The sequence below is a fragment of the Dermacentor variabilis genome, unplaced genomic scaffold (assembly GCF_050947875.1).
Source record: "Dermacentor variabilis isolate Ectoservices unplaced genomic scaffold, ASM5094787v1 scaffold_12, whole genome shotgun sequence".
NCBI lineage: Eukaryota > Metazoa > Arthropoda > Arachnida > Ixodida > Ixodidae > Dermacentor > Dermacentor variabilis.
In genome coordinates this window covers 23,816,690-23,843,523 of record NW_027460280.1, presented here as the reverse complement: position 1 = coordinate 23,843,523, position 26,834 = coordinate 23,816,690, and the positions used below count along the sequence as shown (strand labels likewise).

Sequence of the window (26,834 nt, the reverse complement as noted above, 5' to 3'; positions counted from 1 at the left end):
CTGGCACGGTCACTTGCGACAAACTGCGCCAAGAGTAGGTCGAGCCTTTCGCGCAAACAGCGCACGCTGAAGACTTTCGTAAAAGCGAAATTCATATTTTTGGTTATACATTCCCACTTTGCAGGATCCTGGAAAGGGTTCTGCGCGTTTACTTCACGCAGCAAAGCGAAGTCGTACGCCACGGAAAAGAACAGTCTTCCGCTGGTCACCTTCGACACCGCCATTTTTCGAAACTCTTGTCTCGCGCTCTCCCTAACGAACGAGAACCACGAGAGTAGCACGCAAGACTCCCTACGTACGCACGCAAGAACCGGATGCGTGCGTACGCAGCGGCCGCGTACGCATCTCGTACCGTTTGTGTTGCGTTCTGCACATGCGCAGTTTGCAGAACGCAGCGATCTTACGTACGCAACGCCGTTGCGTACGCTACGTACGCAGTACTAAAACTCTCTAATGACACTCGCTCTGCAATTACCGTTCAAACTCCAGCTGTAATAAATGGCGTTACGGTTTAAATTTCAAGTTCTTCAATTCAAGTTTTGTACCATCTGCTGAGAAGGTACAAAACCATTTGCTCCTGTCGTGTGACATAACCATCCATCCCTGACCAAAACACTGTTTTAACGCACCGCCAATGTTCAAATCAAGTGCCATAAATGCATATGTTGTTACAAGGGACGACAGTTGAAACTTGTTGATACTTATTGATACTCGGCTATTATATAGATATAAAAAAAAAAAATTTTACGCACTCAGTTACGCATGTGCATTGCCGTGAAGTTGCCGGTGCCGGCAATGCAACCTAATCTTCTGGCACTGCCGGTGAAGGTGCAATGTCCAGAATTCCTGAGTATGTCGATGCTACAAAGCACGATAGTATTTTTTTAACGTAACAGAAAGACATGTGAATACTTATTGTTATATTGTGCAAGGAATAACATTTGATAACAGAAGCGATGACTTAACAAATAAGCAACTCATTGCTGCGCTTTAGGAAGTAAAAATGGAAAATATAATATTTGCAGAGCCCTCGTGAAAAAAAAAAACTTAAACCAAATCTTGAGTTTTGTGTTTAGGCCATATGGTGGGAGTTTGTCGAACTCAGTCCTACGTGGCGTTAAAAAAGGGTATCACGCAGCACGGCATCGAACCGCCGTCAGCATGACGCGGAACGATGGGTGCCAGCGATTAAACGACTCGGCCACGCTTCCAACGTTACCGCACGTGATACGCTCGGGTTTTTATATATACCACGTGAACTTGCACGACTGTGTTTCAAAAATTGCTATTGGAAACAGTGTTGCGCCATGTGTAGACAGTCCAGACAGGCATCAATCGAAAGCAGAGTCTCCGGACTACACACGCTGCAGCGGCTATTACGATAGACGCTGTAGTTTTATCGCAGGTACCGTTTTTGTCTCGAAAATCGAGTACAAATTTCAGTCGTTTCCATAGACTTCCATTGCTGAATCTTTAACCGCTCTGAGAACAAAATTCTTGCTTGCCACAGTGTGACCACTGCATTTGGCTCGTGTGGATTGTCTTCCAGAACACGTCTTTCACCTGCCTTTTTTTCAATAATTGTCTTGCAGCTTTTGTTATTCGTGAAAAACTCGCTCGTTCCACTGAAAACGGGTTCAGTTAATGATCCTGAACTAAATCTAAGTGCAAGAACCTTTCTTTTTTCTTTTTGCCTGTGACTTCCATCGAGATGCAACTGCCACGGATGGGAATTCAACCCCTCACCTTGTGTTAGCAGCAGATTGCTATAGCCACAGTGGCGGGTAAATAAATTGAAGAACAATTTTGTTGCAGGCAGGTTTTTCTTCTTGCCTGTATGTATGTGAAAATTGCAATAAATTAGTTTGTAATTGCAAGAAAGCTGTCTGTGGTCCTTTATTGAATAATCTGCATATTGCGTATACTTGAAATGCAGAAATTTCTATTAAAATCCCAGGGTGAAATGTCCTTGCAAGTAGCATGGTACTTCCCTACTTATAAAGGTAGTAATGACAGAGGATATCGTTAGATGGGTTTAGACACTAAGAAATGTGATCACTAACTTATTAGAAACGATATTTCTGCCCACTGGATTTGCTGTGGACGTGCAAGAATCGTTTATAGGGTACAATCAGTCATAGGAAGGGATGCAACTGCCTGACTTCACTGCACAGTTTTGATTTGTTTTTCTTAAACGTGTCGTCTTCTACTGTTTCACCTACATAAGAACAGGAGGTTTGCCTGGTTTTCGCATTGTTGCACGAGTTTTACATGACGTTCCGGGAGGGTGTGTTGTCACTATGCCACTACAGCAAGTGAATCATTTTATGTAACTGTGCAGTTAATTACTGTTCAAAGCGACGGTTAAACAAGGGCAGTAAGGATACAAAGTCCGCAGCATATTCAAGGTTTATTGGTTTGCGTGCAGAAAAAAAAAAGGATTCTACATCAGAAAAGAGATGCAACCTAACGTGCATGAGATATTCGAAAACAAACTGACGATGCTGTCTATTCAAGCCACGGAGTTAAATATGCTATCGTAGAAAATTCATTACGATAGCCTGCGCTTTTCGCATGTCAAATTTAATAAGCAGTTGATCGCTTCTCGACCTATTGGCTAAGATCAAAGTGTAGCAAGGTAACCTTTAACGATGTATCGTGAAATTTACGCTCGACAGGAAAAGAATGCAACTAAACGGTCGCGCGTTCCCCGCAACGTTGAAACTTGGGGTATTTTGCTGTCTTGTCATTTGCCCTTGCCAATGTTGCAATTATTTAAACTGCTCCGTACGCGCGATTTTTGTATGATACTCAACAATTACGAAAATTGTGACGACTCCAAAAGGCCATTTCGTCACGTAGGAATCGAACACCTCGTAGTATTGGCAACTCGCAAAGGTGTGTGGTAAGTACAAGATCCATAGCATATGAAACAAATGTGAAAACGCACCTTATTTGCTACGCAATGTGTCAACGAACGCATAGAAATGGGAGAATGGAATCTGTTGTACAAGTTTGTTAGTCTCCCTTCACGTGCCGGTGCTAAGTACTGAATTCGGCAATCGACGTGTCGGCGAATTGCACTTGTTGAGCGAGACGCCATTTCCCGAAACAAATCGCGAAATAGCTATCGGCGCAATTAAGACGAATCGACGAAACATCGCTGCAATCGGGGTGACGTGCGACCAACCGGTTGACCGCAGTCGAAAGGAGGGAGGACGGGACTGCAATTTCCGTCGCATGCGATGGAAATCGCATCATGTGAAACAGGCTTCATGCGGCAACTGGGTTCCTCCCTTGCGCTTCTTTCTGTACACATTGCGCCATGCAGTTGCACTGCCGAGAAGCCCGCGCGTGGCCTCCGAGACGCGTGGCGCACCTACAAACGCTGAGAATTGTGCCCTCGCTTGCCGCAGTGGTACATACTCAAGTGACCCAGGTTGGCGAGAAGTTCCTTGAAGAGTGGCCCACACCCAGTGCATTTATGGCGCAGCCTGCTAAAGCGTCTGGTTGCTGTCCTTGAGGAACCCTTGTAAAGTGAGTTCGATTCCGCTCAGCATCGGATAAATTTAAGGGATCTTTTGAGTCATTGTACACCGAATTGAATTCTGAGGCTTTACGTGCCAAACCACGATTTGATTACGAGGCACGCCGTAGTGGGGGACTCCGGATTCATTTTGACCACGAGGGAACTTTTAACGTACCCCCAATGCACGGGACCACAGGCGTTTTTGCATTTCGCCACCATCGACATGCGGCCGTCGTGGCCTGGATTTGATCTGACAGCTTCGCGCTTAGCGGCGCAACCACAGCCGCTGTCATTGTAGAGCGGCACATTCCCAGTGGCAAATACATAGTTACCCAAGTTGGCCTCAAATAGTTTCTTCAAACAACGGTACATACACAGCCCCGCATCTAGAGGGTCCCATATGTCCGCCTGAAAGCGGTTCGTTGAAGAGTGGCGCGTATGTACGCATTGCCACATACTCAGTAACCCAAACTGCACAGACGGTTGGTTTCGAACCTTATTCCCTCAGCCCGAGTGCTCTATGCGCTACCTATTCGACCAAGGACTACCCAGTGACCCAGGAAGGCGGGAAAACGATTAGATGCAAACATAGATGGATAGCTCCCGGAAAGTGCGTGAAGTAGCCTAAGAATGTAAACGTATTAAACAAAATTCCAGCAAAACTCAGCTACGATGACTACCTAAGAAAGCGAATAGCCTAAACGTGTATCGCAGCAGGGCACCTCTCACGCGCTTCCCTCTGGACACGCTGCGCCTTCCAGCGGCGCCGCAGTGGAAATCCGCGGCGCGTATACCCGGCGGCACACACAATGTGACCCAAGTTGGCGTCAAAGAGGTTCGCTGAAGAGCGGCACACACGTAGTGACAAATATCCACGTGAACGGCCCACATTTTAGACTGCAGTATCTTCGGGATATGCCCACACTTTCTTCGGTTAGCTAGATAGCCGGAAAGAAAACTGGCGCGATAATTTCCAGAATGTCATTCGCATTAAAGGAGACATTCTCAAAGTGCTACGTGCTTATAAGCAGCAGTGCAGGCGGGGCTGGTCATATTTTGGGCCGCCTCTGTCCGATGCAAGGCCAAGGTCGGACCTGTATACATTAGCCCAATGTCGGTGTTGCTAGGGCGTACTTGGTTTTCTATTACCACACATTATATGACCCAGACTATTGCATAAACACCGTAACGTCGGGAGCCTTGTATTATGATTACAGCATGCGCCAAACATATGAGGTTCTGGGAGTACACTGACGTAAATGGGTACAGCAGGGTAGAACAAACTGGCCAACCGCGAGAAGCAATCTGCATACTATTTTCAGCACCGCTTTCAGCACCACGGCCGCTCTTTCGACGCGGCTCGAAATGAAACATTTGAGGCGAAAAGCTTATGCACAGCCGCGAAAGAATTCACGTCCGTGCGCGCGCTTTTGTCGTCCTGCAAAATTTTTTTTTTTGCTTTTATCACAGTAAGTTATGCGCATTCTCAAGTTGTTTTTCTTTTCCTTTCCTTTTTTTTAAATTGCGCGTTTCAGCCGAGGCGCGGGGAGTGGGTCCTCTGCGCCATTCTCTACGTAAGCGTAGCTCTGTGCGCTCCCGTGATGGAGGCGCCACGTTGGTGCTCCCGAAACTAAATAGACTCCCGAAATGTGCAGCCAAGACGTAAGTACCGCCGAGATATTAACATCCGTGCGATGAAATATTGTTCTCGTACCGTTATGATGAGGAAAACTTTCACAATCACGCCGTCGTGTCATCCTATTCGCTCCGCAGTTTGCGAAAACAACAATCTTTCCATACATAGAGAAAATGAAAAAAAGCCCGATAGCAAGATGGGAAGCTCCCAGACGGTGGTGAATGAAAGCTCATTTCGACACGGCAATAAAATGTGCCCGCAACTATACACAGGTGCAGGGAGAGCGGCGATATCAGCGCCTTCAAACGACCCGCGGGGGCGCGCGAACTCGCCGCGCCCCGGCGGTTCTCTGCACCGGCGTTTCCGATACAGGCGGTTCTTTTACAACCGGCCGCCCATGCTCCGTGCTACCGTAATTTTCCATCGCTCGGTCGTTTCGAGCGGCCCGGTGGCCATTACGAGAGCCGAGAACTGCAGTTGCTCTGAGAAGTCGTGACGATACAGGATCCACCACTGGCCTAGCTGTCTAGCAACAATCCACCACTGGCCTCGCAACAAAAGCAGCCGCGGTTGGTTCCACAGGGCACGACCAAAGCTTACTCAACATGCATGAACGACAGTGCACGAAAGGGTGCACGAAATCAAAAGGAAAGTATAAGCACAGAGAAACTGGGCTTGCGGGATTTCTCCATATTTGAGTGTCACATCATCATTATCATCATCATCATCAGCAGCAGCAGCAGCAGCAGCAGCAGCAGCAGCAGCAGCAGCAGCAGCAGCAGCCTGTTTTATGCCCACTGCAGGACGAAGGCCTCTCCCTGCGATATCCAATTACCCCTGTCCTGTGCCAACCGATTCTAACTAGCACCCGCAAATTTCCTAATTTCGTCGCACCACCTAGTCTTCTGTCGTCCTCGATTGCGTTTCCCTTCTCTTGGTGCCCATTCTGCAACCCTAATGGTCCAACGGTTATCTAGCCGGCGCATAACATGACCTGCCCAGCTCCATTTTTTTCTCTTGATGTCAATTAGAATATCGTCTATACCCGTTTGCTCTCCGATCCAAACCGCTCTCTTTCTGTCTCTTAACGTTATGCCAAGCAATCTTCGTTCCATCGCTCTTTGCGCAGTCATTAACTTGTTCTCAAGCTTCTTTGTCAGTAGACAGTTTTAGTATAGCGTAAAACGCTTGCGTTAGCGTTAGCGTGCGACGCAACGCTAACGCAAAGAAAGATTGCACTGCGCGGCACAAGGTATATAGTGTTTTAGAATAGCGGAACGGAGAAAAGCGTTAACGTTAACGCAAACAAATACAGCGCCATCTAGATGTAAAAACACAAAGTACTGGAAAGCCAAATCCACACGAAATGTCGAGCTTATCCAATGCCGAATCCGCAAGTGTGTCCCTAAGTCAAGCTTATGGAAAGCCACAGTCGATGCGTTAATTACGCATGTAGGTGTTTGGTTTGAGTGTTGTTTTGTCGAGAGTCGCGAAACACACCGATGATTCTTAGCATGCCGCGATCGAGTGTTCTGTGGGACCCATATTACGTGTCCTTTTTAAGTTGGGATGACATCGACGCCCTCATGCTTCGGGAACGAGAGCGACCGCGCAGGTTCTACGTGTCCTCAAGATCCACTCAACATCGAAGCTATTCCGGAGGGGACGTTTCGCCGGCAATTTCGCTTCCAGAAATCCGATTTCCCACTTCTTTCCACTTTTTTTGCAACGGACGCCCACCTTGACGTCCGTCCGAATGGGTTCAAGGCGAAAACCTCCATCAGGAGGTTCATATCGTCGTCGTCGGTAAAACGCACACGCATTGTGACCACAGCACCGACCACACTACTGTGTTCTGCCGCGGAAAACGTGACATGCATCGGCTTCACATGCGGCTTTACACCAAGCGAACGAGCGAAATACACTTGGGCGCCATCTCGAGGCGGATACAGCAAACATGAGCAAACATTAGCAAACCCTCTCGTTAAGCCTACTGCGCCGCTAATCGAGAACGTATATCGTAAACAACGCCTATTCGTCACCTGTGCGCCACTGTCGAAGCATCATCACACAAATCTAAAGCAAACACAAGCATTAGTGGGGAATGAATGAGCCGAACAGTGCAGGCCGACAACTCGATAGACCCGAAGCGGGCTGCTCTCGCTTCGACTGGCGCCGCCATGTTGCCGTACGTAAGGCTCCCCTTGCGTGCGTTAGCGTTCACCGCTAAATCTCGAAAATAGCGTACGTACGTAAGAGCTCCAGCACCGTTTACGTACAGCGCATGCGCAGTGTGGTGCACGCAACGCTAACGCTAACGCTAACTCTTTGCGTTTGCTGCTTTACGCTACACTAAAACTGTCTAGTCTCCAAGTCTCTGCCCCATATGTCAGCAATGGTAAATTGCGCTGATTGTTCCTCTTCCTTTTCAATGACAATGGTAAGCTTCCAGTCAGGAGCTGGCAATGTCTGCCGTATGCGATCCAACCCATTTTTATTCTTCTGGAAATTTCCTTCTCATTATCAGGGTTTCCTGTGATTAATTGACCTAGGTAAACGTACTCCTTCACAGACTCTAGAGGCCGACTGGTGATCCTGAACTCTCGTTTCTTTACCCGGATATTTATCATTACCTTTGTCTTCTGAATACTAATCTTCAACCCCACTTTTACACTTTCTCTGTTAAGGTCCTCAATCACTAGTTGTAACTCGTCTGCATTGTTGCTGAATAGAATAATGTCATCGGCAAACCGAAGGTTGCAGCGATATTCGCCGTTGATCTTTATACTCCTAAGCCTTCCCAGTTTAATAGCTCGAGTACTTCTTCCAAGCACGCAGTGAATAGCATTGGAGAGATTGTGTCTCCTTGTCTGAACCCTTTCTTTATAAGTCTCTTCCTGCTTTTCTTGTGTAGAATTAAGGTAGCTATGAACCTCTGTAGATACTTTCCAAGGTATTTATGTAAGCGTTCTGTTCTCCTTGATTACGTAATGCCGCTATGACTGTTGGTATCTCTACTGAATCAAATGCCTTTTCGTGATCTATGAAAGCCCTATAGAGAAGCTTATGATACTCTGCGGATTTCTCGATAACCTGATTAATAACCTGGATGTGATCCACTGTAGAGTATCCCTTCCTGAAGCCAGTCTGTTCCCTTGGTTGACTGAAGTTCCGTGTTGCCCTTATTATGTTGGAGATTATTTTGGTAAATATTTTATATAATACTGGGAGTAAGCTAATTGGCCTATAATTTTTCAATTCTTTAACGTCTCCGTTTTTGTGGATTAGTATAATGTTCGCATTCTTCCAGTTTTCTGGGACCCTTGCAGTCGATAGACGCTTCGTATAAAGAGCCGTCAGTTTTCCAAGCATTATGTCTGCTCCATCTTTGATTAAATTGACTGTTATTCCATCTTCTCCTGCCGCTCTTCTTCGTTTCATATCTTGCAAGGCCCTTCGGACTTCATCGCTAGTTATAGGAGTTTCTGTATCCTGTTCATTACTGTTTCTAATTGAGGAATCCTGACTCATCTGGGTACTGTACAGGTCAGTATAGAATTCTTCCGCTGCTTTTACTATATCTTCAAGATTGCTGATGATGTTACCCTGCTTATCTTTCAGTGCATACATCTTGGTTTGTCCTATGCCAAGTTTCTTTCTCACTATTTCAGGCTGCGTCCATTTTTTACGGCTTCTTCAGTCTTTCTCACGTTATAGTTTCGAATACCACCTATTTTCGCTTTGTTGATCAGTTTTGACAGTTCCGCGAATTTTATCTCTTGAATTGGACACTTTCATTTTTTGTCGCTTCTTTATTAGGTCCTCTGTTAGTTAGGAAAGCTTGCCTACTGGTTGCCTTTGTGCCTTGCCTGCCACTTCAATTGCTGCCTCTGAAGCCAACCTAGTTACGGTTTCATTCATTAGCTCTATGTCAACATCATCACTCTGTTCTAAGGCTGCATATTTGTTTGCAAGTACCGAATTTGTCGGCTTTTACCCTTACTGCCTCTAGGTTGACCTGTTTCTTCTTGACCACTCTTACTTTTTCTCTCCAAATTGAGGTGAATCGTAGTCCTCACTAACCTATGATCACTGCACTTTACCCTACCTATCACTTCTACATCCTGCACTATGCTGGGATCAGCAGAAAGTATCAAGTAAATTTGATTTCTTGTTTCACCATTAGGGCTTTCCCAGGTCCATTTTCTATTGCTACGCTTCCTGAAAAAGGTGTTCATTATTCGAAGCTTATTCCTTTCTGCGAATTCTACCAGCACCTCTCCTCTAGCGTTCCTAGAATCGACGCCGTAGTTTCCAATTGCTTGTTCACCAGCCTATTTTATCCCCACTTTTGCATTGAAGTCGCCCATTACTACAGTATACTGAGTTTGCACTTTTCTCATCGCTAATCCAACATCTTCATAAAACTGATCTACTTCCTCATAATCGTGACTGGATGTTGGAGCGTAGGCTTGTACTACCCTTAATATATACCTCATTAACTTTGATTACGACTACAGCTACCCTCTCATTAATGCTGTAGAATTCGTCAATGTTGCCCGCTATGTCCATATGGATTAAGAACTCTACCTCGTATTTCTTCTTATCTAGGAGACCTATATAGCAGAGGACATGTCCGTTATTCAGCAATGTATAAGCCTCACCAGTTCTAATCTCACTAAGGCCGATGAGTTCTATGTTTATTTTTCATTTACTTATTGTTTCGTTTTTTTTTCTGTCTGTGAAACTAAGTTAGCCTGTGAAGAATCTGTCCAGGCCGCACCTGAAGTCTGCTGGATTAGCGCGAATAATTCGCCACCTTCATGTCAACTTGGAACATGATGCTGGTAAGAATTTATCTCGATAGCAGTGAGGGGCCGATCAGGCGCCCGTCTAGCGCTTACCGTAGAGTGTGGGTTTTTGTTCGTCCATTTCACTGACCACAAGCACTCGACGGACGTCAATCAAATCACGACTACTAAGAGGATCGGCTAAATTTTCTCTTCTTGAGTCACGAAATTTACCGTGCAAACACGGTGCCGAGAGACAAGAAAAACGATAAATGAAAGGCAGAGAGGTTAAATAGGACTGAGCGCGGTTGGCACAGGCGCAGAGCGATATAACGCGGACAAACACAATCTGCGGGTAGGCTCCTCGAAGTAGCTCACGCGCCTTGTGACAGTGGCCGCACTGTATGTTGATTTTGAGCCGCCAGCGTTGGCGATGCTCTCTATACAGGGTGCTTTTTTTCTTTTGGACCATACAGATTTTTTGATAAAATAGTAATGAGAGCAGCGAACGTGGTGTTTTTGCAGACGAGTTTCTAGGCGAGGCGGACATGCTTTGCTGCTAATAACGTGGGCATTAGAAGGCTAATTAACACAAATTCATTATCTTTTTATTAATACCTTGGGGACAGTTGTCTAAACGGCAACTTTGGAGGCAGTGAGATTTTCATGCACATCCTTTATTTTTTAAATCTCCAAAATCGCACCTAATTCAAGATATTCATCATCAAATTGCAAAACTCGATTCCAAAGCTGCAAAACAATTCCAAAGGTAGAACAAAATGTGACTGCATTCAAGTTCATAATTTAAACAACTGTCGCTAAAGCACTAATAAAAAAGTAAATTAATACTTTTGTTAATTTCTCTTCTGAAGCTCACGTTATTACCGGCAAAGTATGTCCGCCTCATCCGCAATAACACCACGTTCACTGCGCTTTTAGCATTTCTATAAAAATTATGTATCGCCTAAAAATATCCGAGGGCACCTATAAGCACTTCTCATGAGTTGCGAATGCGAAAGCAGTAATGACCAATTGAACGCCGCTGAGCGGTCCTTCGAGTTACAAACTCCTCGCAGGCAAGTGAGACCGTTGAGACGCTTTGCCAACGCCTCCTATAGGTAACACAAGGCCGGCGCACTTCGATCCGTAACGTAATGCTACCTTGCCTGATTGCCATGGAATCTAACGGTGACGCTCCCGAGTAAGGCGCGGTGATTTTGACGCCATCGCTTTCGTCACGCCGGGCTTGACAATGGAAATTTTGGTCTAAGTCGCATGATGTCATAAAGCAGTGTGCACAGGCCTTCTATATAGAAGGCACTGACTAAGCACAGGGGGTAAGGCACTCGGCCTCTGGGCGTGGGGTCCCAAGTGCGAAACTCAATACCGCCAACGCCTTTACTTGCGAATTCATTCTGTTCTTAGAGCACAGCTCTTAGGCGCCCGTTCTTGCGCTGAACGTAGGCGTCCCTCAGCGTAGCCGAGTGAAGGAGCACAGCGAAGGATAAAAGAGCAAACGCGGAGCGCAGCGGGAAATGAAAGACGGCGAGGGGAAGAAAGCGCGAGGAGGAAAGGGAAGGCGAGCATGGCGAGAGGGTGAGGAGGAAAGCGGAGTACCGCACGAGACGTGCTCCACGAGGGCGACCAGGCATGCGGCGAGCGTGTTCACATATACCATACATGGAAACAAAGCGCTGTCGTGGGCTTTGGATCCACTGCGCATGCGCGATGCGCTCCGCGTGAGCCACGTGTTCCCGTGCTGATGCTTTCTTTCTGAACAATGAACGACGCAACCGGTGGAAATGCTTCGTCTGTCGCTGCTCCTAAACGAGCTGCCCGATCAGAGCCTCAGCGCCACCGCCGAGAGCACCTTGTCCGTGTGAATCTATTTGACACAATACATCGCTAATTCAACACAGCTGCGCTCAAAATGCGCATAAAGAAGTATCGTAATCATCAGCGAACTTTTTTTATACATTAATTTCTTCATAGCGATTGCCGAGGCGAACTTAGAACGCAGGCGTGATTTTGCGTGGTCAAGGATCGCGCGGATAACACACGCTTCTGAAAGCGAGGATGACGTGGTGTCGCGGCGATGCTCCCTCTCCTCACGCAACACCTGGCGCGGCAGCAGCGTAACCTTTCGCCCGCTTTGCTCCGTCGAGGCGCGCACGTCACGTGACGTCGCAGCCAATGAGAAGTTAGGTGCCGTTTCGATGCTACAGGCGGCGGCTTTTTCGCCCAATGGGCCAACCTACGCATAAGAAAAGCACCCTGTATAGTGTTCTCACCAGTATTTACCGGGTGCTCTCAAGCCAGAGCGCAGCATGACGCCGCAGGGGCTTGCTGTTAGTGTATTTGTACATTTAGCTATATTGCGCAAAGCTCGCAAGGATTACTGGTGGCGGTAACAATTTAACCATGCTCTATAGCATACCCTTACCGTGCCAAATACTTGCGGTATTATTCAGCATTAACGCTATAGCGACTCGGTCGTAATGGTAAACGGCAAGCATAGCCATTACCACGACCAAATGCATATCAAAACTGCAACGAGAACGTGTACATACGTCTCCCGGCAGCCGCCACGGGCTCCATTTATGATGAAGTTAAATTGCAGCTCATTTCACACACAAGGTTTGGTGTTAATAAAGTGTCGATTAATTACTTTCATCAAACCACTGTATTTATAATTTTGTCTCTTTTTCGACATAGAGGCGAAATAAGTATTCAATTTATTGTCCTTAAAATCCAGATAAACTGCGGCGACAACCGGTAATCGCACACCGGAACACTGTGCAAAACGTAGTCATGACGACCTTGCTATGCCAGGAACACTGCTCGATCACCGAGGAATACGCACGCCAACTAAGCACACTTTTCGATTTTTTTTTCTTTCAGAAAAGGCCAATGCGGAAAGAGCGAGAAATGCGCGCAGCCGGTGGCTCCCAAGCCCGACAGCTGGGCGGGAGGCTCACGTGACCCCCACGTTGACGCTACTGTCCCGTGGCGCTGTCCTATACGCTGCGCTCGCCGAGCGAGAGGGGCGGAGCTACGACGGAAATTTGATCGGCGCTTTCCTCCGCAGCCACAATCAACCGCTATGGAGAAAATAACTTCAGGAGTTGAATATAATACTGTAACAGGCTTCGAAGAACACCACCAAGTTTCTCGTTTCAAAACTACTACAGTTTCTCTTCAAATATAACAAGGTTCTCTTCCTCGCGCAGATCCAGCAATAGAGAACCGCTGCAAACGGTCTACCCGTCTAAATCCTCCATGGGTAGGCGTATCTCCTACTAATTCTTAAAGGTCACTGCGTCATAATGACCCTCCATGGAGATTTATAAGTATGCTAAGCAGGTGCTCTCGAGGCGTCTACGCAAGCGCGCGCACACACACGTACAAACATCGCGTCAATACATACTCTTGAGCGAGGGGCTACCGAGGAAAAGACCTGCAATAACGTGAATTTTTGCACATAATTTGCTTTTGATTCTTTACGCGGAAAAGCTTGCACTTACACGTGCCATTCTTATTTCTTGTGACGAACATGGGGGCTACGTATTTATGCATAAAAAAATGGCGAATCTCGAAATAAACATTCGCTGTTAAATGCAAGTGCTTTGCGTCTCGTTCCTTGTTGTGTCCGTGTTGCAATGCACTTGACGCCGAGTAACCAACGTGCCCACATGTTAGCGCCCTCCTCGCTACACGCATGCGATAACGCGTAAGCGTTATTAAATGTTCCTAGACTCGGCCCATGTCCCGTTAATATCTACATGTCATAAAGTGGGGCAATTTCAAGCCAGTTTTGCGCACGATCTTTAGAATTGAGTTATCAGATGTTCGATCCTGCGTTCACCTTTCATGTCCGTTCACGCGATGGCACCCATCCAAGAATCGAACAAACCAGGAAAGTTGGGTATAGTTAGGCGTGAATGTCTTTCGCTGCCGCTTTAAACAATAAACAGACTTACGCCACAATTTGTCGCAGTATATGTGCACAAATTTCAAGGCATCAGTACATCATCATAGCACCCGTCGCAGTAGACCAGTGGCTCCGGCGCTAAGCTCGAGGTCGCGGTTTCCATCGCGGCCGCATTACGATGGGGGCAAAGTGCAAAAAAACTCCCGCGGACTTGGATTTATTTGCAATAAATTTCAATTTAGTGCAAATAAATCCAAGTACACGGAATTGTACTTCGTGTGCACAAAGTCACGGCAAACACTGTAGCGCAGTGCATATCCCGTAGCAAGCTATCGCTCTCAGTAAACGCCAGAACTATAGAATAGTGCGATTTGACTAACTCATTGTGCCGTTGCCCTTTGTGTCCCCTCACAGGCTCGCGCCAAATGTCGTCGACTATGTGTATCGCATATGCTCACACCAGCACTGTGAAGACAGCCCGTAGGGCGAGTAATAATGCTTTTCGTAAAACCGCGCGAAGTAAGCGCACAATTGGGATCTCACTGGATTTTACCTGTACCCTCATAATTTTTTCCAGCTAAGCGAGCAAGCCGTTGTGCCTCTCTCTGGCCTCTCGCACTCCATCATAGCTGGCAACTCGGGAAATGCCAAGCCTTCCATCAGCCCGGCGACACTCGCCCAAGGGCGGCAGCCCCACTGCACGCACGGTTGGCGACACATCGCGCACCTTTTTCGGGAAGCGACCAAATCCCCGGGCCGCATTTAGACCCGAACCGAATCTTGATCGTGCGCGGCTTCCGTTCCGCGCAACCAGCAGCAGAGGTGTTATTTATATTGGGCCAGCGCGGCGCAACCTATACGGGCCGGGCGCTTTTATTAGAAGCGCGCGGCGCGGAGAAATGATGATGAGTCGCTGGTTAGTGTGGTTCTTTCTACAAAGAAGGTGGGGGATCGCGCGGCCGTGGTCACCAAATTCATCACGGCCGAGCGCCCCCGCACGCAGCCCCGACGGCGCAGCCAACTTCTCGCCGCGCCGCAAGGCGCTGCGCGAAGAGGATGGTCGACGCGCCGCGTGGGCGGCAAGTCTGGACGCAGGTGCTTGACGGCCAGCTTCGCGCCTCCACCCACGCTCCGAGAGTGCGCGAACGCGCGAGCGTTGTGTGCAGCGCACAGACAGAAAGGAGCCCGACGAAGAGCCCGACACAGGCCCCAGAGCTTGCAAATACGACGAAGGTTGCATGACTGCCGCTCGCATTTGATGCCACGAGCAAGATTCATAAATATATTTATTTCGTTTCAACCCTGGTAGTGGTAGCTGCGCACCGCGCACATAGAGCGTGTTTCAGCGAACACTTTCGATTTTTCGACCGACGCGGCTTTCACAGTACCTCCACCTGCAGGTCACTATGATCTATCTAATATGTGGGATCCTTCTGCGACAATAATCACACGGACGCAACCACGCAATTTACAGAAGGCTCGGACAACTTCAATGAGGTGCAGCCCTTTAAACGCCGCCGTAATGCAAGAATATATCACGTGATAGAAGGCACGCTGACAGAGCCACGTGTTTCACGACAACGCTTGTGTGATCCTCAAGCCAAAAGACCCAGCACAGCTTATTACGCGCCTCAATCCCCTTGTCGTGAGAGATTGTCTGGAGGAGCTAGTTGATCTTGATAACAATGTTCAAGTTAGACCACGCTGTAGGCTAAATAGTTTGTCTGTTGAAACGCGTGCCTGTGGTGTCACAGCACGCCTTATTATTCGCCTTTGTCATTGCTGGCATATATGTTCAAGCCTACAAGCACTGCTCAAGTAACTGCGATAAGGGTGAGAGAGTGCCTGGCGGAACTGCCCCGTTTCTTTGTGCGTACATTTGACCACCTAGCTTCAGCAACGCAATATTGGAGAGCTTTAGGTTAGGGGACGCAAGCGGTTTGCGTACGCAAGATCTAGGGGCAACGGTAATGCGCGTGCGCAGACCCAGACGCAGGAGTCTGCGCGTGCGCAGTACCATGGCCCCTAGTTCTGGCGTACGCAACGCAAGCCGCTTGAGTCCCCTAATCTAAAGCTCTCTATTAATCCTTGCACGTCGAAATTTTCAGTTGGTATCCAAGGAACCTTTATGCATCTTTGTTATTCGCATCTATTTTCTGCCCCAAGTCCAGCAGTGCCGACACGACACCGCAGGATTTGTGTGTAAATAATAATTGCAACCCTACGTAGTGTACATTCTGTAGCGTATTCCACTACTTATTACGAACAATGGCATTTCCTTGTGACATGATCGCGTTCATTTAGTAAATCAGGACTTTTAAGGCATAGAAGCTGCCGCGGCTATAAAAGCGGTTTTAGTCCCGTACTTTTGCACCTACAGCAGAGCTTCAACGCCACATCCCTGTACTTGAACACCTAACCTCAGCCACAAGTCACGTTTGTGCTTTTTGAGGACGGCTATACACGCGTGTGCATTCACCGCGTCTATTTGTCCCCTCTCCATAAACAACCAAACGCTTTTCTGGTTAGCAACACTGCACCGCCCCTTTCTCTCCATGATAGTGTCGATGGAGTTGCAAACAGTCCACAAATATACTGTGGTGCGGTCACGCGCGACAGCCACTAATCAGGCGTCAAATTATGGCACTACTTTTCATCTTGAGTTATTTTGAACATTACAAAGTTCTGGACAACGTGCTCAACATATTGCGGGCTTGAGGTGATCCTTCCGAAATTTAAAGCAATCGTCATAAAGCAAATCTCCGTACTCACGGTCAGTACAGGACCTATTAATGGTTCCTAAGGGGACGCATATATTGACAGCTATGCTTCGCCTTCCAGTCGACAGTAGAAGCGCCGCTCGACGAAAATGTCCCGACGACAGCACGCTATGAACTCCACCCGGCAAAGAGTGAGCGAGAGAGCGTGAAACAACTCGGCATCCACGCGTCAAGCCAGTGGCGGCGGTGGGATCCTACGACCTTCTAATACGTTCGATTGCACTAAGGGGTGGGAAGCAGGTCAAGCTGCCCTCTTAGTGGCGACACAGGCTGGTGGACACGAGAAATTGTGAAATAATCGCTGATCAACTCGAATTTGCTAAGGTTCAGTAATCTTTTGTCAATTATTGTGAATTGCTTTACTTCAAGCCTGCCAAAGCGTAAGACATCTCTGCTAAATATAGCGAGACTATTGTCAATTTCAATACACGGACCGCAAAACTTGCGGCAAAATTCCCGCCATTGACGTGTTTCGCTTAATTTGCCAGAGAGCAAGCCTCGTGCATTGCAGAATCAAACTTCGAGGATTGTTGCTATGTGAACACTGATCGGCTTCACTTCTGCAGATGCAACACACGTCCTACTGTCCTTATTTAAAACGTTAATCAATCTTGGCGAATGAACTAGGCGACCGGCGCAGATAAAGGATCGTTGAAAAAATAATCTCGCTGTCTCTATCGTACAATTGTAACCAGCCTTCCTTTGCTAAGACATCCGGCGCCTAAAACGTATCGCGATGGCCACGATTACACACATTTTTTTAGCTCGGTGCATCTCGGGTCAGCAGCCGCTTGAGTGCGCACTCGACTCAAGCGGTGCCTGCGTTTGCGCTGTTCAGGATGTCTCCATTTGATCACGTCAGATCTGTTGCTTCGACATGCTCCGAATTCCCGCCATCGGCATCGGCGGCAAAAATACTCGCTCAACATCGCAAGCGACAAGCCAATCCAAAAGGTGATAAATATTTCAAGGAACCCCGGCGCTACCCTGCAGAAGTAGATCGACCAGCGCAACTCATACTGCGGCACGGTGCAAGTGCACCCATGTGACTTAACAGTGCAACTTAAAATTGAGCATTTTTATTCTGTTTACAAGGCGATTTCTTCAACGTCAATTAATGCTGTTTCCTAGAAGACGCAAAAAGCTTCGTAGATTTGCTTTTACCATTTTCGAAGCTCTCTTTCCTATGATCTCATTAAAGAGCGATGAAATAGGCTCCCTTTAATTTACGTCCTTGTTTGGCTCCAGCAATAAAGGGAGCGTAATCCACACGGCCCCCCGTATGCCATTAAAATTTATACAATTCTCGTTCCGACGCCAACGTTGCATGATTAATGCGCGGCGGGGCTCCCCGTAGAGAAATCTGCCAGCGACCAGTGACGCTGCAGGAAAGGCAGGGCACAAGGAACGCAGGCTGCATAAAGCATGAGATGGGGAGCAAGAGAGCACAGAGGAAGGATATACGCACAGCAAATTCAGGTTCCGGAGATCCCTGAACGTGTCTTTCCTTATGCATGATATCCGGTTGGCGTTCAGCAGCCTGCGAAGGACAAGGAAGGCGCCTCATCACATATATGTGCGAGCGAACAGCCTGTCATCAGCGAACGTGCCGGCATTCAGCGCAAAGCTAGTTTGTTTTCGCAGAAGCCAGCGTTATTTGTGCTTCCATTGGTCGACTTCGTTCGAGCAGATTAAATTTTCAAACCTGGCGAAAGCGAGCTGACGGCGGCGGCCAATGTTTCAACTGTGTTGGCTGCATTCTCAATGAGAGAATACTGTTCCGGGAACCGTTCGCTTCTGCATCGGCACGCTAGCCGCACGGCTGACCAAGGCCGCCATTTTTCTAGAGCAGTAATGACTCCGGGTGCGCAACAAAATAGTTGTGCTGATTAAATTGGCGTCCCTCGTGAGCACTACAAGCTGGGGAATTCCATTAGTGGAAGAACCCAAATGCTCACTCCAAAATATTTCACGATCAACACAGAAAACAAGAACACTCGCGAGTGCCATAAATGAAACCACGAGTGCAGTGCGAGCTAACAGAAGAGACACTGGGGCGTCGGAAATATTGCTCCTTGGATTCGACGCATTCGAGCTTCAGACACACGGTGCGACCGTACGAACCAGTAAGCAACGCATTCAGTTGTTAGCGAGTTGCTCAGGTAAGCGTTTAGTATCCTGGTAAACGCATAAATAGTGTTAAACAGGATAAACTTTGCCATGATTCCGCACCACATAAGAACGGCGCGCAACCGAGTATTGTGCCGACGTTTTTATATGCGCAAACCACGTGACGTTTTTATATGCGCAAACCACGCAAGCCACAGGCGTGCCACTTCACTCGTGAAGAGCAATGTGCCAGTGGCAACAGTGTGGCGGCAACTTATACAGAAACTACTTTTGACATCTCGCTATTAACCGCGAGTGCCTCAAGGCCTATAGGGCCACTGACGGTGCGGAAATTGGCCCTCTTGCAGTAATGGTCGGACCAAGAGACCATTCGAGAGAGAGACTGCCAGTGCCCAAGGCCGTCGATGCCACGGTGAAGCGCATTCGCTATTATAGCTCTGGTATAGGGAGCGCCAAGAAGAAGAAAAAAAGAACACTTGCATTGAATGAAATACGCCGTCATCACTGACGTACCTTAAGTCGCCATGATGCCGTCGTCGTGGTCCTCTTCGTTCCGCATGGTGGGTAGCTCAACATGGAAAATCCCCGTACTCTAGTAACCCGTAGAGCCTGTCAACTCAATTTCACGCAGGGCCCAACACGGGAAACACATGCACAACGGCCCGACGACGACGGCATGACGAAACTTGGTTCTCACATCTCAGTCAGCAGTAACGTACGATGATCAAGGTCATCTCTAAACGCATCGAAGAGTAGCCAGCTCATTGCTGTTCACAGTCATTGCGCTAACGAGATTAAATCGTCAGTCTGGTGTCAGAAAAGGGCGCACGACAAAACGCTTTTCTCGCGGTGTTGTTCAGGAGCTAATCTTAGGTTGCTAGACGAAATCAGGACCTATGCGGTCGATAAGGTTACTACATCCCTCAACGGTGACTGTGGAATGTCCAGTATAAGAGGTACATCCTGCACGTGGCTTTTTTGCACCGAACCCTCACCGTTTCGGTGTCGTGTTCGCCGATGGACAACTTTCGACTGCATGGCGTAACACCGAGGGCCACGTCACAGCACTCAACTACTGCGCAATAACTGGAAGTGATACCTTAACACTGCGTACTTTTCCGCCACTTTGTCAGAACATAATCCGGGCCGTGATCGACCTGCCATGGCAATACTAGCATTTTTTTAAAAATTACGCCACTTTTAACGTCATACACAGACGTAGATACATGTTTATCTCGTCATCTGCACAATATACTGTCTCCATCAAGAGCCGACGGAGCGCCATGAGACTACTGCAGGAAAAAAAGAACGGATCTGTCGTAGTCTCTCCCCAAGACATACAGAAAAGTTCTCGGTTTCTTGTCACGAGTTACAGCCTGTACATTTCAAGACAACAAACTCTGAGACACTGACATGATAAATCGACGTATAACTTACAGCAGCTGGAGGGAGGTAAGGCCATGAAATATACCAGGAGGGAGATCTGATATCCGGTTCCCGTAGAGGACTCTACGAAATGAAGACGGTGACTAGTTAGTAGCTTAAAAAAGTAGCAGTTTCTCTTCAAATGCGAAACATCGATTGCGATAGCAAATTAGTGGACAGCTAGTGGAAGTAAGGATAGTAGTTTTATCGGCCGCATAAACTTGTAACCCCCCCCCCCCCATAGCTATACTCGCGGACAACTTTCTGTAGCTATGAAAGGGAAGCTACGGGTGCGTGGCTGCTGCACATGTGTTACTGGGCCAAGTAGTCCGGCAGCGTTCGACGGTGCTTTTGGTTGCTCGGAACAGACGCTGAATCAACGCAGCTTTCACATGCGACGGTTTCGCATTTCCCCAGACGCGGAAGGGAAAAGGAAGCCGCAAAATAAGTAAACCTTTACACGAAGTGGTGTGTTCTGTATTATTTAACTGTTGCTAATGAGGTGTTTATGTTTTCTCTTCCCCAGCCTAAACTAACGTGGATTAAGACGCGGGATCCTTTTCAGAAGCGCTGTCACTTGTGCGTGCTTTGCCTTCATAGCCACGTAGCTTCATAGCTTCCTTCTCTTCACGCACACACAAGCCAACAAGAGCACATATCACTCGATGAACGCGGAAACTCGCTGTCAAAACGCTGCAATGAGGAAATGCGGCAGCAGCAGCGAGCGAACTGACCTTCGTGCAGCCGCTCGCATCACCCCCCCCCCCCCAGCGCGAACTACGCCGCGAAAACACAGCGGGCGCTGTACCCGTCGCAGATGGCTTTCAAGATACAGCGGCGTGGCCGGGCGCGCGTGGCCGCCCGTAGTAGAACGCCCCACCCCCCTCTCCGGCCCCCCGAAGCCTTGCGCGTGACGAAAGGCGGCGCGCTTAATTCCTCCCGCTTTCCGCCTTTCCGTGCGCGAGATTGAGCCGCAATCGATGGCTCACCCTCGCACGCTTTCACTCGCACATGCAGCATATGGCACACGGCGATGATTTTATCACCCGTGGGCTTCATACGGAACCTCACGGCGACGCCGACGGCAAAATGCCCCTTGAGTGTCCATATAGTTGCTATCGCAATAGGGGTAAAATTATATATGTCGTGAAATTTACTTACAGTGATGTCAATGACTTGAGCCCACTAAACGCATCAGGGGCTACTTTCGATATAACATTGCTGCTGAGATCGCTGCAGAAGAAAAAAGAAAACAAAGCCAAAATCACTTTTGAACACGTCCGCTTTCTGGTGGTCGTTTGGAGCATGAGAGAAAAGGGCGGGTCAACTTGCATTCGACGTATCCATTTTAGGTGCGCAAAAGCTTGCGAGGGGACCTCCGTGATTTGGTTCTGTTCTAGCCGCCTGCAAAGAAAGACGACAGATCTATGGTCAGATGCCAGGCCCATGGTAGACGGCGCACAAAAGTAGACGTGCAATAGGAGCGCCCGCGATAAACAGTTTCGACGGGTTCCAGGGCGCCCGCACCATGCATTACTGCTGGCTACAAGACCCTTAAAATACTAGCGATCGAGCAAGTTTCTTCAAATAAAATCAATCTTTATTTCACCTCGAAAGGAGAAATCGTATCAACGACAAAACGTATCGCCGAATTTAATGGTCCTCAAGACTAACGTTCTTATACGTTTTTACAATGTGAGAGGTAGAGCTAGTTGGTACCCCCCGTTCAAACCACGGACTAATTCCTTTCGTGTCGGTGGTTCCTGCGCACTGAAGAAGTTCGGTAATATTCATCATGGTTTTTATCGATTGAATGGCTGGGTTTAACGAGCCAAACCCATGCCAAGCTATGAAAGGCGCAGTAGTGGAGCGCGGGAATCCGACTGCCTGGGGTTATCCAAGGTGCGCCAGAAGCAGGGCATACGAGCGTTTTCGCATTCCGACCAGACCGAAAAGCAGTCGGCACGGTCGGGAATCGAACGAGCAACCTTGTGCTCAGCGGCACAACGCCTTAGCTACTGAACAAGACTACGGCGGGTTCTTACACAGGGTGTTTACGCGAACACTTTCAAAAATTATTAAAGGTTGCCTGTGGCAGATATCACAATTCTAGTTCATGAGCTGTCTACTTGAAGCGGCGGACACTAATTTCACAGAAAGTTGAAATGCATATTTGAATAATTAAAAAAAAATAACCAATTAACTTCTTAACCAATTACCTTATGGCCCATATTGCAATATACAAATTCTAGCCGTGGAGTTCTCAAGGCGGATCCACTTGGAACGAATTCTCAGGATGACGCCAGTTTCGAGATATCAATTCCCGAACTTTGCGGAGAAATGTATCGGCGTTCCAGTTAATATTGTGCTTCGATGAATAAAACGAAGTAACGTATCTGGAACGCCAATGCATTTCTCCGCAAAGTTCGGCAATTAATCTGCCGAAACTGGAGTCATCCTGAGAATTCGTTCCAAGTGGATCCGCCTTCAAAACTCCACCGCTAGAATTTGTAAATTACAATATGGGCCATCAGGTAATTGGTTAATAAGTTCATTAGTTAATTTTTGTTAATTATTAGATTATGCCTTTCAACTTGTGCTATTAGTGCCCGCCACTTCGAGTAGACTAGATCATGAACTAGAATTATGCAAACTGCAACAGGCAAGCTTTAAAATATTTTGAAAGTGTTCACTGACACACCAGGTATAATACGTGCGGTGTCTGCGCACAGTAGAAATAATGTGGAGCACTACTCTCTGTGAACCACTGCTGAATAATATCGGGGCCGTATTTATGTAGTTCTCTCCCATTTCTCTTCCTCGTGACCTTCCTCATTGGCGCGCACGTGCGGCTGGGATCGGTCACTCGGCGAAAAAGAAATAAACATAACGAGAGGCTAAGGAACAAACACTTTCGCCAGGATCTTCAGAGCAGCGCACTCCAGCTTATAGCGCTCGGAGGTGCATTCACCTCATTTAAGGGAGGACATTCAACTAAGTGCCGCTCACGTGGCTGCTAGTTCATTTGACGGGTGTTCCCATCACGTGCGGTTAGAACAGAAAAAATGATGACGTCTTTCCAGCCACCGATCGTTCTGGCGAGCGACTGAACGCAGGCTTTTGGCTCCGACCTCGGGCTGGCTGCACATCGTTGCCGCGCAAGCAGGAACGCAGTTGGAACCAGCCGAATAGACAGTGATTACGGCAACTCAGCGGCTCGAAAGCACGGGCCCGTGATTAGCAGAAAGCGCAGCACACAGTGCATGCGCATAATTCGGCGACACCAGCACTGGTTACAGTGCTACATAACGTGGAGGGTCACACGCATGACTATCAACAGCCACGACAGAGCGCGCCTGTATGTACTCACAACTCGGTGGTCGTTTCAGGTATGTGCTGCGGCAGCACCGTGAGCCCCTTGTCGCGGCAGTCAACCACGCCGTCCATGCAGGTGCAAGGAAAGGGGCACGCGCTAGCGCGCTGGCAGCCTCCGGTGACCGGGCGCGGCCACGGAAGTCCCGAGCCTGCGCGCCAACCCGGGAGATCAGGCTCATGCCACGGAGTGCGAACGCTTTGGTGCACATGACCGCAACAAGGCAGCAGCCCGCGCCAGTGCGCAGGTGGACACAGTGAAACAAACACCGCAGGAATGAAACATCATAAGCAGCATATTTATGAATACTGGCAAGCGCAGTTTCCAGGCAAGACACCGACGCACAGGAAAAGCGCTTGTCCTGTGCCTCGGTGTCTTTCTCTTATCCCGCCTTCCAAACTGGGCTTACCAGTATTCCTTTATTACATTGAACCAACTAGCCCAGCAACAAATATTGGCAGCCTATTATGACCACTGCAGGACAATCTCCAATTACTCTCGTCCTGCGCCAGCTATCTTTGTCTAGTAATTTCCTAATTTCATTCCACCCCCCAATTTTCTGCCATTCTCGACTGTGCTTTTCTTTCCTTAGCACCCATTCTGTAACTCTAACAGACCGCCGGTTATCTGCACTACGCATTACGTGCCCTGCACAGCTCCAATTATTCCTCTTAAAGGCAACCAGAATATCGGCTACCCCCGTCAGCTCTCTCATCCACACTTTCTGCCCTTTAAGGATAGGCGCAACGCCTAACATGTTTCCTTCCATTGCTCGTTGTGCACGGTTAACTTCTTCTCAAGCCTCCTTCTTATCATCGAAGTTTCTATCCCACATGTTAGAATTAGTAGAACGCAATGATTGTACACTTTTCAAGGACAGCGGTAAGCTGCCGGTCATATCTTGGTACTGCCTGCCATGTGCGCTCCCACCCATTTTTATTCTTCTGTAATTACGTTCTCATGATCAGTGCCCCCAGTTAGTAACGGACCCAGAAAAACGTACTCGTGCATAGATTGTGGAGGCCGACTGCCAATCATGAATCCTCGCTCTCTTGACAGGCTATACAACAATGCCTCGTCTTTTGCATATTAATCTTCAACCCTACTCTTACACTTTGTTGGCTAAGGTTTTCAATCATTTGTTGCAAGTCATCTCCAGCATTGTTAAACAAGTCAACGTCATCTCCAAACCGCAGGTTGGTGAGATATTTGCCGCTGATCCTGATCAGTTCTATTCCTTACCAGTCTAATAGCTTCAATATTTCTAAGCATGCAGTGATCGAATAGCATCAGAGAGATTGTCTCCTTGCCTGACCCCTTTCTTGATCGGTATTTTTCCGCTTTTCTTGTGAAGAATGAAGGTAGCTCTCGAGACTATACAGATATTTGTTAAGACATTCACGCATGATTCGTGTATTCCTTGACTACACAATGCCTCCATGACTGCTGGTATCTCTATCGAATGAAATGTCTTTTCGTAATCTATGATAACCATTGAGAGAGGCTGCTTTCAATCCGAAGATTTATCAGTTACCTTATTGACGAGATGGACGTGATCCATTGTATAATACCCCTTCTTGAAACCAGCCTGTTCTCTGGATTGATTGCTTTCAACTGTTGCCCCGATTCTATTGGAAATTACCTAGGTGAATATTTTGTAGAATACTGGCAGAAAGCTAATGGGACTATAATTCTTCAATCATTTAACGTTTCCCTTTTCATAGACCCGTATGATGTTCAATATGACTTCAGTATAACTCCCTGGAATACATTAAGTATCAAGGTATTGCGTATAAGGGGTCGAAAGCTTTTCGAGTATCACATGCTCTCTATCTTTGATCAAGTCGACTGTTATTTCATCTTCTCCTTCCACTTTTCCCCTTAGACATGTATTGCAAAGCGTTTCCAACATCATCGCTATTAAATTGCCACGCGACTGGCCACTCGAGACACTTTGTGTGTATTTGTCGGCTTTTTTCACGCTCGGAAAAATACTTTTATGTAACACGTATTGATCAACAGAAAGCTGTATCGGTAGTTTTTGATGTCGCTCTACGATTTCCTAATTGAGACTTTTCATTTAATTATAATATTGATAAGTTAATTAATTAGGACTAATTATGTAGTTAGGTATAATGAAAAAAGATATCTGAGTATCTCCAAGCGATTTCAAACAACATTACCTTGGTTCTATCCAGCTACGTGGCAATCGCATACTTTTAAACTCTGGCTAAAGTTAGCTGGGACACCCTGTACAAAAACACAGCTGCAATCTCAGAATACCTGTCAAACGGTTCGTACTCACGTCTTCATTTCGTCCCGGTCGGGCATGACGCCCACCATGGTTTAGTTTTAAAAGAAAAAAAAAGAATTCGGTCTCCTCAACTTCTATAAATGTCAGCATTCGCAGTCATAGAATTTCCAGTTGCGGGGATTAGGGAATTCGACGCGCCATTGCGCGGGCGCATTTCACCTAAGTTCCGCAATCCTTAAGCCACACGGTCTCCTCGCTCCGAACCAGTTGTCAGCGGTGGCGATCCACTCGCGATGGTTCGCGGTGAGGGCGCTGATGTCACGAGGCGGCCGCTGGCGGCTACTCTCGTGGCGGTAGCATGCTCTCTTCTCCCTTGGGAATGCGCCGGGTACGCACATGCTTCCTCTCGTCTGCCGGCACCTTTGTGACTCGGACTTGAGCTCACGCACGGTGCCTTTGCCAGTGCGGGGAGCGCGAACCTCGTGTTGATCCTGTCCCGACGTTAAGCCGAAGAACGGGTGCCTAGTGCTCGCGCGAGGTTGTACCACGCCGAGCCGCATTTATCGGAGGCCCAAGCCGAAGGAGATTGCCCGAGCTCTCGCGAGTTGGCTCATCGGTTATCGCGAGAGCAAGTACTATAGCATAGCCGCCGGGACTTTTCCTAGCGGCGCGTCCCAGCTTGAGCCTGTGCTCTCGCAGCGACGTGCTACAGGCGCCCCTGACTGTATTTTCCGCCCTTGGTGCGGGACCCCTTTGGTTCCCCGCCGCCCCGGGACCGGGCGTTTGTGCAGTGTAAGGTGCCGCTGGATACAATAAACGGTATCAGTTAACTTAGGCCAATACTGTGTTCTTGCGTGCGTCGCTCGGTAGCCCCTTGTGGCCTGAGCTCGCGCGCAGCGGCGCTAGAGGACGACGGCTGACGCGGCCCTGTGGCTCGCTAAGCTCGAACCCGCGGTGGTCCGTACGCCTGCGAGACCCGAAGACCA

General features: G+C 48.0%; 1 protein-coding gene across 1 annotated transcript in view; it reads right to left on the bottom strand.

Moving 5' to 3' along the window:
• Window positions 1-26,834, bottom strand: part of sli (slit guidance ligand) — a 416,482-nt gene that overhangs the window by 102,969 nt on the left and 286,679 nt on the right. Inside the window, exons 9-13 of the mRNA XM_075676723.1 lie at window positions 23,592-23,745; window positions 21,554-21,625; window positions 21,383-21,454; window positions 20,234-20,305; window positions 18,135-18,206 (exon numbers count right to left, since the gene is read on the bottom strand). Of these exons, the coding sequence (XP_075532838.1) occupies window positions 18,135-18,206; window positions 20,234-20,305; window positions 21,383-21,454; window positions 21,554-21,625; window positions 23,592-23,745 (442 nt within the window). The remainder of the gene's footprint in view (window positions 1-18,134; window positions 18,207-20,233; window positions 20,306-21,382; window positions 21,455-21,553; window positions 21,626-23,591; window positions 23,746-26,834) is intronic.